General features: G+C 44.5%; 1 protein-coding gene across 1 annotated transcript in view; it reads right to left on the reverse strand.

Annotated features, from left to right (window-relative positions):
• The window catches only part of ZSWIM5 (zinc finger SWIM-type containing 5), a 62135-nt gene that overhangs the window by 30411 nt on the left and 14955 nt on the right, over positions 1 to 16769 (reverse strand). Inside the window, exons 2-3 of the mRNA XM_044441890.1 lie at positions 13527 to 13675; positions 11149 to 11299 (exon numbers count right to left, since the gene is read on the reverse strand). Coding sequence (XP_044297825.1) covers positions 11149 to 11299; positions 13527 to 13675 — 300 coding nt within the window. The remainder of the gene's footprint in view (positions 1 to 11148; positions 11300 to 13526; positions 13676 to 16769) is intronic.

The raw sequence follows: 16769 nt of genomic DNA on the forward strand, positions 1-16769 counted from the left end.
GTCATAAGTACAGGTTAGGTGACAAGTGACTGGAGAGCAGCACTTGTCACCTAACCTGTACTTATGACAGCTATTCCTATGCCCCAAGTGCAAGACCTTGCACTTATGCACATTGAACGCCATCCTGTTGTCTCCTGCCCACTTCCATAGTCTGTCCAGATCTTTTTGTCATAGAATTCCACAAGGTTTGTCTGGCAGGACCTGTTTTTGCGGAAGCCGTGTTGTGTGCCTGTCAGCCTCCCTTCCCTATCTAGCATCACTAGATCTCTCTCTATTATGAGCCTTTCCACTGTTTTTCCTACAATGGACATAAGGCTAACAGGTCTATAATTCCCCAAGTCCCTTCTACTATCCTTTTTGAAAATTGGGACCACTGATGCCACCCTCAAGTCCTCGTTCTCCACGAGGTCTCAAAAATGGAGGCCAGCGGGCGTGAAAGAACCCCTGCCGACTCTCTAAGTACTCTCGGGTGTAACCCATCAGGGCCTGGTGCCTTTGTAATGTCCAATGCCCTGAGGAGCCCCTCAACTTCAAGGGGGGTGACTCTAATCTGTGCCCCTAAGTCCCCAGCCTCATCTAATCTCCTATGCGGATATCTCCCATCCTGCTTTGGGGAGAACACAGAGGCAAAACAGTCATTTAGCATCTGTGCCTGTTCCCTCTTATCAGTCACTGGATCTCCTTCCTCCATATTTAGTGGTCCCACCACTTGTCTCCCCTTCCTCTTCCTATTTACATGCTGAAAGAAGCCCTTTTTGTTGCTCTTGATATTCTTGGCAAGTCTCAGCTCATAATCAGCCTTAGCCTTGCGAGGAATCCTTCTGCAATGGGCCTCCTCCTCCCGGTATACCCTTTTGTCTATTTGCCCCAGTACCCATTTCCTACGGAGGCTCCTCTTTCATCTAATCCCTCTAACCACCTCCTTTCGCATCCATGGCAGCACTCTCCTCCGCCTCCCCACCTTACTGACTAGAGGTATTGTCAAGGCTTGCGCCTCCAAAATCTCCCTTTTGAGTGCCATCCACCCCTCCTCAACTCGCTTACCTTCCAGTAACCTATCCCAGGAAACTTTCCCCAGTCTGGCCTTCAGCTGGCTCTCTTGAAGTCCCAGCTTCTAGTGCTCGACCTGCTACACGTCCCTAGTCCCCTGATCCCAAAGCAAAGGATGGAGTGATCATTCGCATCCAGAGCTCCCCTAATCTGTACTTCATCTATCAGCTCCTCCCTATTGGTCAAGACCAAGTCAAGGATGTTTCCCCCCTTGTCGCCTCTCGGACCCTCTGTGTGAAAAACCCTCCCTCTATAGCTTCTAGGAAGCGACGTGACCTGGCTGTCACTGCCGAGTGAGTCTCCCAACTAATATCCGGGAGATTGAAATCTCCCATAATTACTGTGTCTCTCCCCTGAGATATCCTTAGAATCTGGCCTGTCAGGACATCATCCAGGGTCTCAAGTTGATCTGGAGGGCAATAACATACTCCCACTGCCAGGTCTCTTTCCCTGTCAAAACCCCTAAGTTTCACCCAGACTGCCTCTACTGAATCCCCATCCGTGCTGCATTCTATCTCACTGCATCCTATCCCTTTCCTGATGTATAAAGCCACGCCCCCCACCTCTCTTTCCCTTCCTGTCCTTTCTAAGAAGGTGATACCCTTCTATGTTCACATTCCAGACTTGCCTTTCATCCCACCAAGTGTCTGTGATTCCTACCAGATCATACCCTCCTATTCCCAGGAGAGCTTCAAGCTCCAAGCTCTTCCTGCTTATCTGTCCATCTGATCAGTCACCTGAAGCATGCATTGGTGTTGAACAGATAGTTGACATAAACAGAATTCTATGAGACATTCTCCTGCTTTGTTTCTAACACCTAGGCTAAATTCTCCCACAACAATGCATTTTGCTTTGCTTTTTGCTTTTTCATTCCAGTCACCTATGATTTTCAACATTTCTCTGCGGTGGCACCCAATCTATGGAATGCGCTCCCCAGAGAGGTCGGCCTGGTGCCGTCATTATTTGATTTTCGGTGCAAGGCAAAGACCTTTTTATTTAAATGCCACTTTAACTGTTAATATTATTTATTTATTTTATTTTTCTGGCCAGGACATCTCCAATTATATTATATTGTTTTTATATTATTATTATTTCTTTATTGTTGTGAGCCGCCCCGAGGCTTCGGCGAATGGGGCAGCATAGCAGCTTTCTAAATAAATAAATAAACATGTTTTATTCTGATGTGTTACCCATTTCCTCTTGGACAGTCGCATAATTTGTTTTATTTCTTCTTCAGCATCTGTTGTTGAGGCATAGATTTGAATGACAGTTATGCCAATTAGTTTTCCAAGAATTCTGATCAATATAATTCTTTCAGGGTTTACATTATAGCTCCTTACTGCTTGTGTCACATTTCGCCTGAGTTTCTTCTGAGTTTTACTTTGGAAATGACAAACACTTTGTATTCATCTGACTGAAAATATCCCATTCCTGTATACTTTAGTTCACTCACATGTGGTACTGTGATGTTTAACTGTTCCATTTCTTGCTTTACAGTTTATATTTTGCCTTGACTCATACTTCTCACATCCCATGTTCCAATTGTATGTGTGGTATAGCATCAGACTTTCCATTTGCCTCTGTATATGTCAGTTACTAGATTTCATTCTGGCTTTGATCTAGTTGCATCATTAGCAACAGTGCTATTCATACTTCTCCTTTGCTCCTCCCCACTTGATGGCTGAGTGGCTTCCGATCCCACAGTCTCATTCCACCTTGGGAGAGAGAGTCGTACTAACCTAAGTTCCAGTCATTTCAATGGATATAGTCTATTTTAGAGAAATGTTGGATACTACTCAGTGTTTTCTGATGGCCTAGGAAAAGTTATTTGCATCCTCTGCATTACATGCTGGAGATAGCACAAACTATAAACCTGCGACCTTACAAATGCAAAAGTTATTCTCTGACAATTAATTTTGGAGCCTCCCATATTTTAATGGAGCCGGATCGGACCCCCCTCCCTCCCTGTAACACCGGCCGCGTGCCGCTGTTGCCGCCACTGCCGCAGAGGCCCACGCCACGAAAGACCTGAGGCACACCGCCGGGCCTGGGGGTCAGCTGACGCTGCTTCCACGGCCACCGCCGGCCCATCCCAGGGATGGGGACGCTGGGCCACCATCGCGGCTGAGGAGGGCGCCGCCATCTTGCCACCTTGCCAGCTGGCGCTTCCCCACGCCCATCCTTGCACCTCCCCCACTGGCGTTGGTGAGAGCAACGCCAGATTAGGGGGCGGGGCGCACGGCTGGGCGCCGGCTTAACTTGCCGGTCGCGGCCGGTGGCCAAAGGGCGACAGCCAAAGGGCAGTCGCCGCTGTTTGTGGCCGTGTGGGGGCTGGGCTGGTGAGGGACTCTGTTGGTGGGTGGAATTTTATATCGGGGGGGTAGATGGGGAGTTTTATATTGTTTTAATGTTTTTATTGTATTTTAATCAGTTTTATGGAGTTGTCCCTGGCCACATCGATGGTTAACTGGGGAGCACGTGGGCACCGCCATTGGGGTGGTCGTGGGCAATGGACGTTACAGCGGTGGGGGTTTAACATGTCCGCATAGAAGAAGGAAGGAAAGATGGCTGACACTTGTTCCTCCTTCTGGTTTTACCCCCAGCCAGAGGGTTCCAGGTAGTCTTGTCAACCGCCCCCGAGGCCTGACAGTGCTGTTGCTTAATGCCAGATCGGTCCACAGTAAATCGTCCCTCATCCACAACTTGATTGTGGATGAGGGGGCCGACCTGGCTTGCATAACAGAGACCTGGGCGGGAGAGGGGGGGATGTTGCCCTCTCTCAATTGTGTCCGCCTGGGTATCTGGTTCAGCACCATTCATGCCTGGAGGGGAGGGAAGGGGGGTTGCTTTGGTTTACCGAGCCTCCATCTCCCTCACAGGGCTTCCAGTCCTTTCGAGGCCTGGGCTAGAGTGCCTCTACTTGGTGTTGGGAGACCGAGACAGATTGGGGATTCTGTTGGTGTACCATGCACCCTTCTGCCCAACAGTCTCCCTGCCTGAGCTGACAGAGATCATCTCGGACCTGGTGTTGAGGACACCTAGGATGTTGGTCCTGGGGAACTTCAGTCTCCATGCCGAGACTGGTCTGACTGGGGCGGCTCAGGACTTCATGGCCTCCATGATGGCCATGGGGCTGTCTCAACATGTCACAGGCCCAACCCATGAACATGGACACACTCTGGACCTGGTATTCTCGACGGGGCAGGAAGAGGGTGGTCTGAGGGTGAGGAATTTATGTCTGATGCCCCTGTCATGATCAGATCACTTCCTCGTGAGGTTTGTGCTCGAGAGTGGCCTTTCCCTCTGTAAGGCTGTGGAACCAATTGTGTGGGTTCGCCCCTGGAGCCGGATGGATCCGGATGGATTCCTGAAGGCCCTGGGGGAGTTTCTGGCTGACAAGACTGGTGCTCCTGTCAAAGCTCTGGCTGAACTATGGAATGGGGAAATGACCAGGGCTATTGACACAATCGCTCCTAAGCGTCCTTTCTCACCAGGCAGAGCCCACTCTTCCCCTTGGTATACACCTGAATTGTGGGCGATGAAGCGGGCTGGGAGACGTCTAGAGCGTAGGTGGAGGAAATCACGGGATGAATCTGACTGAACACACTTAAGAGCCTATTACTGGGCCTATGCTGTGGCGGTGAGGCTGGCGAAAAAGAAATTCTTCTCTGTTTCCATTGCCTCCTCACAATGCCGTCCGGTGGAACTTTTTCGGGTGGTACAAGGGCTGGTTCATTCTGGCCCTAAGAAAGATCTGGTTCCACCCTCGAAGGCCCACTGTGACGACTTTGCTAAGCATTTCAGGGAGAAAATTGCTCAGATTCGTCACGAGCTGGACTCCACTAGTGACTCAGAGGCTTCTGGGGAGATACCAATGTCACCATCTGGTCCAAAACTGATGGATGAATTTCAGTTACTGTGGCCTGATGATGTGGACAAGGTGCTTGGATGAGTACGTCCCACCACTTGCCAATTGGACCCTTGCCCATCTTGGCTAATTAACAATGCCAAGCACGGAATAGGGACCTGGATCTTGGAAGTGGTCAATGCCTCTCTGAGGGAGGGCCGGGTACCTGACCCTTTAAAGGAGGTGGTCATCCGACTGGTTCTGAAGAAGGCGTCACTGGATCCAGAGATGGCCACTAATTATAGACCAGTGGCCAACATCCCGTTTCTGGGCAAGGTGTTGGAGTGGGTGGTGGCAGGACAACTCCAAGCACTCTTGGATGAAACTGATAATCTGGACCCATTTCAGTCCGACTTCAGACCCAGGTACGGCACTGAATCTGCCTTGGTCACCCTGTACGATGACCTGTGCAGCGAGAAAGACAGGGGGAGTGCGTCCCTGTTGGTTCTCCTGGACCTCTCAGCAGCTTTTGATACCATCGACCATGGTATCCTTCTGGATAGGCTAGCGGGATTGGGGGTCGGAGGCACTGCTTTGCAGTGGTTCCGTTCCTATCTCAATGGCCGATTTCAGAAGGTGATGCTGGGGGACTATGGCTCTGCGCCATGGCAGCTATGCCATGGAGTACCGCAGGGATCCATTTTGTCCCCTTTGCTATTTAACATCTACATGAAACTGCTGGGAGAGGTCATCAGGAGGTGTGGGCTGCGGAATCATCAATACGCTGATGATACCCAGCTCTACCTCTTGTTCTCTTACCAATCCAGGTGAGGCAGTGGCTGTACTGAACCGGTGCCTGGCCGAGGTAATGGGCTGGATGAGGGCCAATAAACTGAAGCTCAATCCAGACAAGACAGAGGTCCTGTTGGTTGGTGGATCGGGCTTCGGGGAAGGGGACCTGAACTTAGCCCTGAATGGGGTTGCACTCCCTCTTAGGGACAAGGTCCGCAGCTTGAGAGTGCTCCTCGACCCAGAACTTTCACTGGAAGCTCAGGTGTCAGCAGTGGCAAGGAGCGCTTTCTTTCAGCTTTGGCTGATACATCAGTATGTTCACATGACTCCAGTTCTCCGTCAGCTTCACTGGCTTCCCACTGAAGTTCGGGCCCAATTCAAGGTGTTGGTTATGACCTATAAAGCCCTTTATGGCTTGGGTCCTGGTTACCTGAAGGAGCGCTTACGTCCATATATGCCCGCCCGCCCCTTGAGATCAGCGGGAGAGGCCTTCCCTGGGAACCCTCCGTGAAGGACATTAGGAGGGTAAGTACTCGGAGGAGGGCTTTCTCTGCGGTGGCACCCAACCTATGGAATTCACTCCCCAGATAGGTCCGCCTGGCGCCGTCGTTATTTGTTTTCCAGCACCAGGAGAAAACCTTTTTATTTAAATGTCATTTTAATTGTTAATTTAATTGTTAATATTATTTATTTATTTTATATCCTTGGCCAGGTCGACTCAAATTATATTGTTTTTATATTGTGATTATTTATTTATTGATGTGAGCCGCCCCGAGGCTTCGGCGAATGGGGCGGCATAGAAGCTTCCTAAATAAATAAATAAATAAATAAATAAAATCCCAGTCTGACTTGGTGTAAAACCTCTATCTGCACCACTCTTCCCATTCAAAATACAGGTAGCTTATGATTAACAGTGTATGCCAAAAAGATTCCATAATGCTTCACAATTCAAACTCTCAATGTGATTTTCTTCACCCTTTCAAAATCTTTCTCAATGTAGGCATAAATATACTGGGTAAGATCCAAGTGTGTCCCAGTGCTAGCGCTAATAACATTGGGCTAGTGTAAACCAAGCCTTGTGTAAACTAGCATTTGCTAGGGCAATGAGAGAAAGCAGTTATTTGTTGCTGAATTCAGGAAGAACTTGTTTTCTTTCCCCATTGCACTAGTAAGCCATGGTTACATTGAGGAAGTTTTGTTTTATGCTAGCACAAAGTGAGTCCTACCCACTCAATCTAATCTCTCTTTTCTAAATCCTTCTAAAATAATGTATCTGAGTGATTATAGATTAATACAGGGTACACTCTAAATCTTTCTCTTAAGAGAGTGGCTTTCTATTAGCAGGATTTCACAGGAGCTTTTCAGCCACAACAATAATACTATCTGTAATAGCAAAGAGAGCATTTGTCTGTGCACTGAGTGACAGCTTAGACACAACAGACTTCACTAGTCTGACATACACTGTGAGCATGCCTAGAAATACCCCCTAGGATACTCCACAATGTGCACATGTTCCTTGACTACAGGAAATTTGAACCACATTGCCTTAAGGAGATGCCAGAGGTGACCACAATGCCGTTCTTGTTTAACTTATACTGTGGATTCAAAACCAACAGGTGAGCTCAGATGCAATGCCAAACAATGACAAAAGAACAAGCCTTAGGCTCATGCATTCCTGCTCTTCCTCTCTTCATGGTATGCACAGACCCAGTTTGCCTGGTTCAGACAAAATGGGAAACTATGGTGTACCAAGAAGCAGGAAGTACGAAGGGAACTGCAGCATGCAAGTCTGAAGTCTGTTCATTTGGTGTCGCATCTGAACAAAGCCTTATTCTACCACAACCTGGTCCAATTCCTAACTGTAAACAAAAGAAATACATAAACAGTCTCCAGACAGATTAAGGTCAAGCTTTAGTCCAACCGTTTTCAATCTACTTCTTACAATTAGGTTCTAATCTTCAGTATTAGTGCATTGTGATTAAAGCTTCAATGAGTCTCATGCAAAGACAATATTAGCTTTCCTCGGGATTCAGCTGGTGGGATCATGTATGAACACTATTTGAGCTCTTTCAGCTTTGAAGAAATGCCTAAGTTCTATTATGGGTAAGAGGACTCCTCATCTTTAACATAAATCTCTGTTCAAATTACTAACTAGATGGCTATTCTGAGGCTGCATAATTCAGCATGAACTCAAAAGCAAGCATAATTAGGCTGGCCGGCTTTTTTCTTCCCAGAAAGATCACGGCAGCCTAAGATATTTCAATGCCTGCAGCAAAACAGTAAATAGTGTTCTTCAGTAAAGATGTTTGGCTCCCAAGACCAGTCCAGTATTTTGGCACCCAAGGCAGAGGATCCTACAGGCACCTCTTCCCATTCCTGGCTGTAAAGAATATAACAACAATAAGCTAAATTACTAAGAATTCGCTGCCCTTTAATCACACTCAAAACTTGATGCCTAGGACAGGCACTGCACTCTGCCCAATGACAAGGCCATCCATGGTAAGGATTTAGGGCTTTTCTAGGGTTTTTCTAACTTGGTGCACTCATGCAATAGAAAAGGTTGAGGGAGCTATGCTAATAGGTAGCCCTGTATGTCATCTCAGAGATGTAGTCTCCAACTTTGGCAAGGACAAACATAAAAATTCAGAAAAGTTTAGCTTCATAAAAGTTTAAAGAGAAAAAGCAACATTTTATGAAACTGTGGAACACTCCTGCAGATGGATCTGGTGCTATACAAATGAGCTTCTTGCTCACACATTCCTTCCTTGTCCTCTCCTTTTGCCAGTATGTGCTGCTTGCTTCATTATGGTTAAAAAGATGAGTAGGTGTCCTTCAGCACAATTGTATAATACAGTTTTCAAATAAAGTTGTGGCATGATGGTAGAGAGCAGCTTACACCATTTGTCACCAGTAGATGTCATGAGCATTATTTTACTATGTTCCCACAGCACTCATGCAACTATATTCCACACAGCCCTAACAATGTCAGGGAATAGAATTGTTGGCATCCCTAGCAGCTAAGTGTACTTATTACATGGCTGCATGTAATAGCAGCAAATCATGTGTTAATTAACACAAATTTGTGGGGACATGCAGCATGTGCAAGCTACTTCCAGTGTACAGGAACAACCTACAAATGCCCCATTCTGGTTTGCCAGCATTATGTCCCAACATTTGGGGTAATTCATGGGTTAAAAAACCCAGAGTTAACCTGAAAACAAATCATGGGTTAACTTTAGCTTGTTTATCCTACAAACCATGCAAAATGTTCACGTTCAGACATTGTGTAGATATGAATGGAGCATTTGAACATTATTGCTGCAAACCAAAAACAGCACACAGGCAGTATGGATATCTGTATCTTGGCTTAATTAGCCCAAGATTTGCTACTATATGACTGTTATATGTACAGTAGGATAATGACAACCTTCAAGGGACCTTGAAAGCAATAGTGCAAACTTTAAATCAGAAATACAAAGAGTTACTTATTTATTCATTATTACATCTTTCCAGCAAGTGTGGATTCTGAGATCTTTCCCAGTTGCAAATAAACTTACACTTCAAGCTTGGAAGGAAAAAATCCACCACATAGCATGCAATGAACTGAAGATCTTAACTGCTGTTGCCTTTTTTGAACTTAGCTCTTACAACCATGAAACTCATATAGATGCTTAACTATACAGACTGCTTATATTAATGTATATATTTGAAATGGAAATGCCAGTCCTTTCCCCGCCCCACATCCTTGTGTTTTTCCCTTTCTTTCTTTTTCTTTTTTTTCCTTTATCAAAGAGATGTTAGTAATTACTGTATATGACCAATCTTCAGTGATCAGCAGGCACAGATTTTCCTGCTCTGCGGCTGCCAGGTCTTGTTTCCCTACCCCTATTGCCTTCCACCCTCCACTTCCAATTTCCCCTATCTATCCTTTCAAATATTATACTTATAGAAACACACATTTGTACTGTTGTGTTCACATCTTTCTCAATGCATCATTGCCCTCTCTAAGCCAGGTGGGCAACTCATGGTCCTCCAGATGCTTTGGCTTACAACTTCCATCCATCAGTCCAAGTCAGCAAGGCCAATGGTGAAGGCTGACAAAAATTTTGGCATTTCAGATTCTTCGGCCTATGAGTTGCCGACCCCAGATCAAAGAGTGCTGTTTTCAGCTTGGCAAGAATATTCTGGACAGCACATCTCACAATATGAACTCTGAACTTCAGGCCTTGGCTGCAGCACCAATCTGAACAGTTTGGTCAAGAGAACAGGGCTCAACGTGGCTTGCAAGGTAATTTTTTTGCTCCCCAGCCAGCCTCAGGCCTGTAAACTTATTTTCTTCTCTGGTGCAACTACGACAAGGACAAGCTTTCATGACCATTTTTGATTAAGCACAACTTGTATCATCTGAATCCAACGAACTGTGGTTAATCTTAACTGTGGTCTGTTTGGAAGAAGGCATCTTCAAACCTTGGCTAATGCAGCTAACATGTTTGAACAAAGCATAGATAAAATTAGGCTTCAGACATAACACTACACTACAGGTAATTAAAAAAAGTAAAAAACTTCCAATTTCATTCTCACAACTGCAGAGTGCTGGAAGGATGCTGAAGGCTTGATGCAACTTGTTCCTATGGTCTATCATCATTTTCAAATGCACCACCATCTCCTAAATGAAAAGCTGTGGCAGACTGCCTTACAATAGAAACCTCTTCTGCAGTTCTGAGCAATAAGCAAAATTCAAAGAGGCTATTTGCATGAGGCTATTTGCCCAGAGGTCTCTACCAAACTACCAGTCGCAATCACTCACTCTAGCTGCTAAAAAGGCACAGATGTGGCTTACAAGCAAGCAAACTCTATGTATGACTTAGTTCCTAGGAAGACAAAGGAATGTGGGGACCAAAGTTTCCAAATTTAGATATTACATTCTGACACAAGCTCATGCACCAGGAGAGACAGTGTGCAATTGTGTGGAACTACACCTTGGAGAATGATGACAGCTCCGTCCTAGAATATATACTTTGTGTGCAAAAGGTCCCAGATTCAATTCCTGGTATCGCCAATGAAAATAAAGTGAGTCGCAGGTAATGGGGAATACTTCTGCAGTCTCCTATGTTCTGAAATCTGAAGGGGAAGGCCAATTCTAGAACTGATTGCCAAAACCCACAATCGCTCTCTTTGTCTCTCCCTGAAGGAAAGCCTATTCCTACCTCCATACAGCTTTTAACTGCCCCCAGAATCCATCTGCCTCAGAAGCCAAAAGAGAAGTTCAGCAAATTTCCTGCAGCCTTTCAGATTTGTATTCCACAAGGGTTTTCCTGACCTTCAACAAACTGCACAGAAACTCACAGGGATGGTGCAAGGATAAGACAGAGAGGAAGAGGAAGATTATGTGAACACCTTGGATTTCCTTGCAGGAAAACAGTGGGATATAAATATAATAAGAAATAATATCAACTCACCCAGCTCATCCCAGAGCTGTCGGCATTTGTCTGTCATGCCTGTTCCCTGCTGTCTCCAAAGAGCAAGACGTGGGTCTGCCATAAACTGCTCTGTTATTAGTGTCAACATCCTGGCCCCATTGGAATCTCTCATGCGCAGCATTTCACGGACCTGGTGCAGAGGAGGAGTGGCAGTGCACTTTTTGTTACATATAGAATATATTTAGTGGAGACCAGAACAATTTTTTGTATCGTATACGTAATCAAAAGCTGGCTCAGTAGCATTCTGCACTTCTATGGAGTGGCTGCCTATATTTGCCTATATAGTGCCTATAAAAAGTGACACTAAAAATCATGCATGGGGAACCTTTTTTAGACCAAGAGTTGAATTGGCTCTGGGCAAACATGTCAGGGGCTGAATCCTAAAGTCACTGGGACTACCCCAAGTTAGTGATGCCACCACCCCCCGCCCCGCTGCCATGTGGCCCCCATGTGTTGGTCAGGACCCCCGTCACATTCTTGCACTGCAATTCTCCCTCCCCACATACAAAACACACATTCCAACCTCCTGATACTAATATCAGATTTTAAAAAGCCAACCTCCAGGGGGAGATGGTGACTTATGAGGAGATTTTCAAGGCCGAGTCCAAGTGCTACATGGGTTACTGAGTCTTCAAACTCCTCTCACCCAAAGTACCTGGCAGCCACTTGATCTAGACCCTGACAGTGACATGAATCTCCCTTTCTCTGAACTGGGAAATAAAATCCCTGATGGCCGAGGGAACAGACATCTCATTTCAGACTTTTCTCCTCTTCCTGAAGGGGAAAATGTTATCTTGGTATGGCATGCCCTTGAAAACAAGCACAAATCTGACTGGCATTGTTGATCCAGCGGCCAGCTGCAAGAAAGGAAAGGGAATGGGCTCTAAGGAGGGAAATTTTAATTAAACACTATCTATGCTATGGAACAGCTTATCAAGGCAAAGTACAGAATCACCATCTCTGGAAGTTTTAAAACATATGTTGTTTCAGAAAGAAAAGTAATGAGGTCTGAAAATGTGGACAGCAGCATGAATATCTGTGCAATAGTATGTATTTTGTTTGAGTAAGGGAAAAAGTTATGAAAAGGACATAATTTAAGGGACCATAGCTTATAATCTTCAGAAATTCTCATTGCTAGAAAAAGGACATTTTAAACAGAGGCTTAAAAATTTTATTATACAGATTGCAAAGTCAAACACCTGATAATTATGAAAAACCACCTTTTTGTAGCGCAAGTACATTAAGACTCTTTGTACCTAAGAAAAAATATTTTTAAAAATTAAAATACATTTGACAATTTAAGCAGGTCATCTTTATTTATAGTATTAGGCTGCAGCATTCAAATCTAAGGATAAACTATAGCTTATTTTTATCTGAATGAGGCTCAGGCTCATCAGCTTCCCAACTCCCTCACCTCTTCTGACACTTTCACAATGAGAAAACTTTCACTTCCATTTTTTCACTTTCATTTCTAACTACCTGCAGTTTAGCATTGTGTCCAAACCCAGACAAACTTTAGTCTTAACTAAGGTTTACTACAAGATACCAACTTCAAACTGGTTTACAAAACTGACTTAGAAACACAGACACAGAGTGAGTCAGAACGGGTCTCCCGGGTCATCTACTCTGACCCCTGGCTCCAGGAGGCTCCACTCATGACTTGCCTACCAGGCGCATGTCCATGTGACTTGTTTGCAATAAACCATGCTTTGGAATCAACTATGGTTAAAATTAACTACAGCACAGATTTCATATATATAATATGAATTGCTGTTAGAAGTGAATGCTTCCAATCTCTTCCTTATGCCAGAGGAAAAAAGAGGAGGGGTACTATATTAGCTTATGCTTATTCACATAAAATAGGTTATTGTTATATCTGACTGCAATTTTAGTGCATTAAATACTTTTATGCCCATCATTTTGAACTACTGGAACTTATATTCCCATCATAAATTACCCCCCATCAACAAACACATAGTATACAATCATGCACTCAAAATTACCATAACGTCTAGCAAAATAAAATACACTAGATATATCTGTATTGGGGATTTGAAGAATGTCCCATTCATTTACATTCTTCTGGGAGGATATATCTACTGACAAACCAATGGGGAACAAACAAGAAGATACGTACATCCTGTAGCATCCTCTCTGGTCAATGGTGATCAATGACTATGATCTAAACTGTGCAAGTGCTAGCTCAGTCTCTGGAAATGTAATTTTACAGTACCAGAAGCTGCTTTCTAGTGCTTGCTGGCAAGAGAGTCACAAGGTGCAGGAATACTATAAAGAAGTTAGGTGAGTTCTGAGTTTTTGGCGAAGAGGAGGGGAAGGGAAAAGAAACCAATCCTCACCTTAGCAAACATGGAATTGAGTTGCTTCCCAGAGCCATAGTACCCTCCTTGGGAGAGGAACAGCTTCACTTGCTCCCGCACCTGTTCCTCATCCAAATGCCAGCAATTCTCATCATCAATGCTGGCCCCTGCAGTGGGGTCTGGTGCACCTGTGACAAGAAAAGCCCAGCCATTAAAAGAAACCATACCTGAAGGCATCACAGTGGCAGAATCACATATGGTACCCATTCAGTCTGCCCAGTCACTTTCATCTATTAAGAGAATACTTTCTTATTTCATTCAGGTATTTTTGGAATGAGGAACAAAAAATGAAAAACACCTTTTTATACAAACCAACATTGTGGTATTTTCACAACATTTTAGAAATTTTCACTGCAAAACAAACATTTTTTTGACTGAGAGATAGCAAGTTGATGCCCCAGCCTAGAATGAAGAACTGCCCCAGCCTACCCAAAATGAAGAAAAGGCAAGACCAAACAGCAGAAGAGAACATCTCAATTCCAGACTGCCATAAAAGGTATAACATTCCTAGCACTGTCAACCAGTCATTCCTGGCACAGCAGCTCTTGAAACGAGCTAGGAAAGTGTAAGGCACTTCTCGGATCATCACGGCTGTTATAAACACCCACCGAGCCCTGGGATAGCCTGAATGGCTCCCTCCATGTTTACAGTCATTCCTCCTGTGCTGATTCTGCTCTACTTATGTGATAGCCTTGAGGTACATCTCAGCACAGAGAACCCATTAAAACAATGCAGTTCTCCAACCCAGCTAGTAAGAAAACTCTTGCAAGCAACTTTCCATTGTGAGAGCTACAGAGGCCAGTGAGCTTCATAAAATGTTAGGAAACATTCAAGCAGAAAACATGCAGTACATCTCATGCAATTTAATCTTAGTTAAGGGACTGTGGATCTGCTCCTTCAAGGAGGACTCAACAAGGATGGCAACCTAAAACAAGAATCAGCATAAGGCTGGTGATGGCAGGGTCACAGGAAACATGATCTTCAACTACTTTTGGATTAACTTTCTCCCGGAAGGAACAAAATGACTATCAATACTGTGACATGGCTGTAGTTGAACAGGTATCACCAGGATAGCTAGTAATTTACCACATGGCTTTCTGGACCAATAACCACACTGGCTAGTGTGTGCAAACCCAAAATGATGGAAGTGAAAATAAAAATGACATTAAGTAGCTCGGTAGGACCTTGTACTACCACCACAGGCAACAGGAAAGTGAAGCGGAAGCATAAAAAGCACTGGCAAGAAAACCAGTAATCATTTGGAAAAAATGTAATTCAGTGTTTTTTATCTTCTTGTCACAGAACTGGTGCTAGGTAACATACAGTTTCCTGATCACCTACAGCAAGTCCATGCATGGCTCAGCCTTCTGCTGTTTGATGGGAAATTCTATTCCTCCCTTCATCCAGCGCCAGGAGAGAACAGAAGGAAAAAGCAGAGTAAAAAAACCTGGTAAGCCAGGCACAGCCTGTTACTTTTGGAAGACTGGAGGTTCTGTGCATGCATGTAATCTCTCTCTCTCATTCTCTCTCTCTCTCTCTCTGTGTGTGTGTACATACACATGCGCCTGCATGTGCACACGCACACACAGGGCTCAAGCACACACGTCTGCCTACCTTGGAGTATATTGAGGGAGGAATCACTGAGATTAGGGTTAATCTTAATGGGTCACTGGTTCCCAATGGCTCAGAAGGATCATCTTGCTTTAGCTACTGTTTAAATTGTCTCGCATCTCTTTGGATAAATACAGCTCTGAAGATTGCTAAACTTTATTTCTGTAGTAATTCTTCAGTGCAATGCCAGTCACTCCAGCAGTAGGACCCAGACTCTTAAAAGTTCAGCCAAAGTGTTTTATTACAAAAGAATAATCATGTGCCAAAGAATAGGCTTTTTTTCTTTTTCTTAAAGCCTCACATCTTCCCCTTTTTTTTCTCAAAACACTTCTGATTAGTTTTTCCACATTCAGGACACATTCTTCTTATGTTCCAGGCTCATATTCAGCAATGTTGCAAGGTATGCAACTGGTCTGGAAGAACTGCTGGTCACCTAGTTGATGTGCCTTACACAATGAGCTGTTTCCTTGTAGAAGATCCTAATACCAATGTCTGAATGATAAATCTTGTAGAATCAAAAGGAATGAAACTCAAAAAAGGATACAGAGTTGATGGGCTTTTCTTCCTTCCCCTTTTGAAGCCACCAGAAAGAATTGCAGCTTGCACTGGGAGAGGACAAAGCAATATTTATGAAGCTCTTCAGTTGTACAGCACTTCTGTGATATTAGAAAGCATTGAGCATTGTCATGTTGCAGTTGATTGCACAAGCCAGTTTAAAAAAAAAAGAAGACGATTCCATTTTCAAACCTTTGAAACGCTTCAAAAGCAGCTTTGTAAGAACTGGAACAATGCTGCTACTTTGAAGAAATTATCAGCATCTCTGCATCTGGATGTCTGACATTAGATAACCATGACGACAATGACTATGACGACAATGACAAGTTTCGTACAGTAGGTTGGCTCTGGGCACAGAAATTCCTGGGTGAAAAATCGCGACAGTGAAAAATCATGGTGCCTGGAGCATGCTTGGTTGACCTTTCACCCTCTTGCCTCATGCTGATTACTACACTCCACTGAGTAAAGGGGTCATCGCTGGAAGAGCAAGTCACAGGCAGAAGAAGGAAAGCAATGACTATGGCACATGCTGCTCATCAGTAAAATCCCATCTCTATTTCTGCTTAATAAATTCTGCCCCGATTGTCCAGTGTGGCTGGGAAACCAAGCAATGCCTGTAGGAGTTCAACTCTAACTCTCCATCTTACCTCTTCATAGAGTCAGTGGCAGTTAGCACACTCAAACCCCAGGGACAGGACTATATTGTTCATGAATCATACTGTAATCCACCCATCAAAAGGAAGCCAGCTGCTTCACAGGAATTATGAAGGCAGGGTGACATGGCAAAGCAGTTTTTCCACCTACAGGCACCTGCTTTTATCTGACAGGGTACACCATATTAGCCTTTAAAAACAACTGGCACAAGAGATTTGCCAAACCCCAGAGCATGGTTTTTCTTCTAAAAGAGAAAAATACCAATATAGTATTATAGTTTTATCACACCTTTCAAAATGGCAGATGGCTTTTAGATACGCAGAAAGGCCTTTACTGGAGCTCATATTAAAGAATTGTTCTGAGCCACTTTAGGCTGAGTGTTACACTGTTACTACCCAGCAG

The sequence above is a fragment of the Varanus komodoensis genome, unplaced genomic scaffold (assembly GCF_004798865.1).
Source record: "Varanus komodoensis strain SLA01 unplaced genomic scaffold, ASM479886v1 scaffold1, whole genome shotgun sequence".
In the NCBI taxonomy this organism is placed as follows: Eukaryota; Metazoa; Chordata; class Lepidosauria; order Squamata; family Varanidae; genus Varanus; species Varanus komodoensis.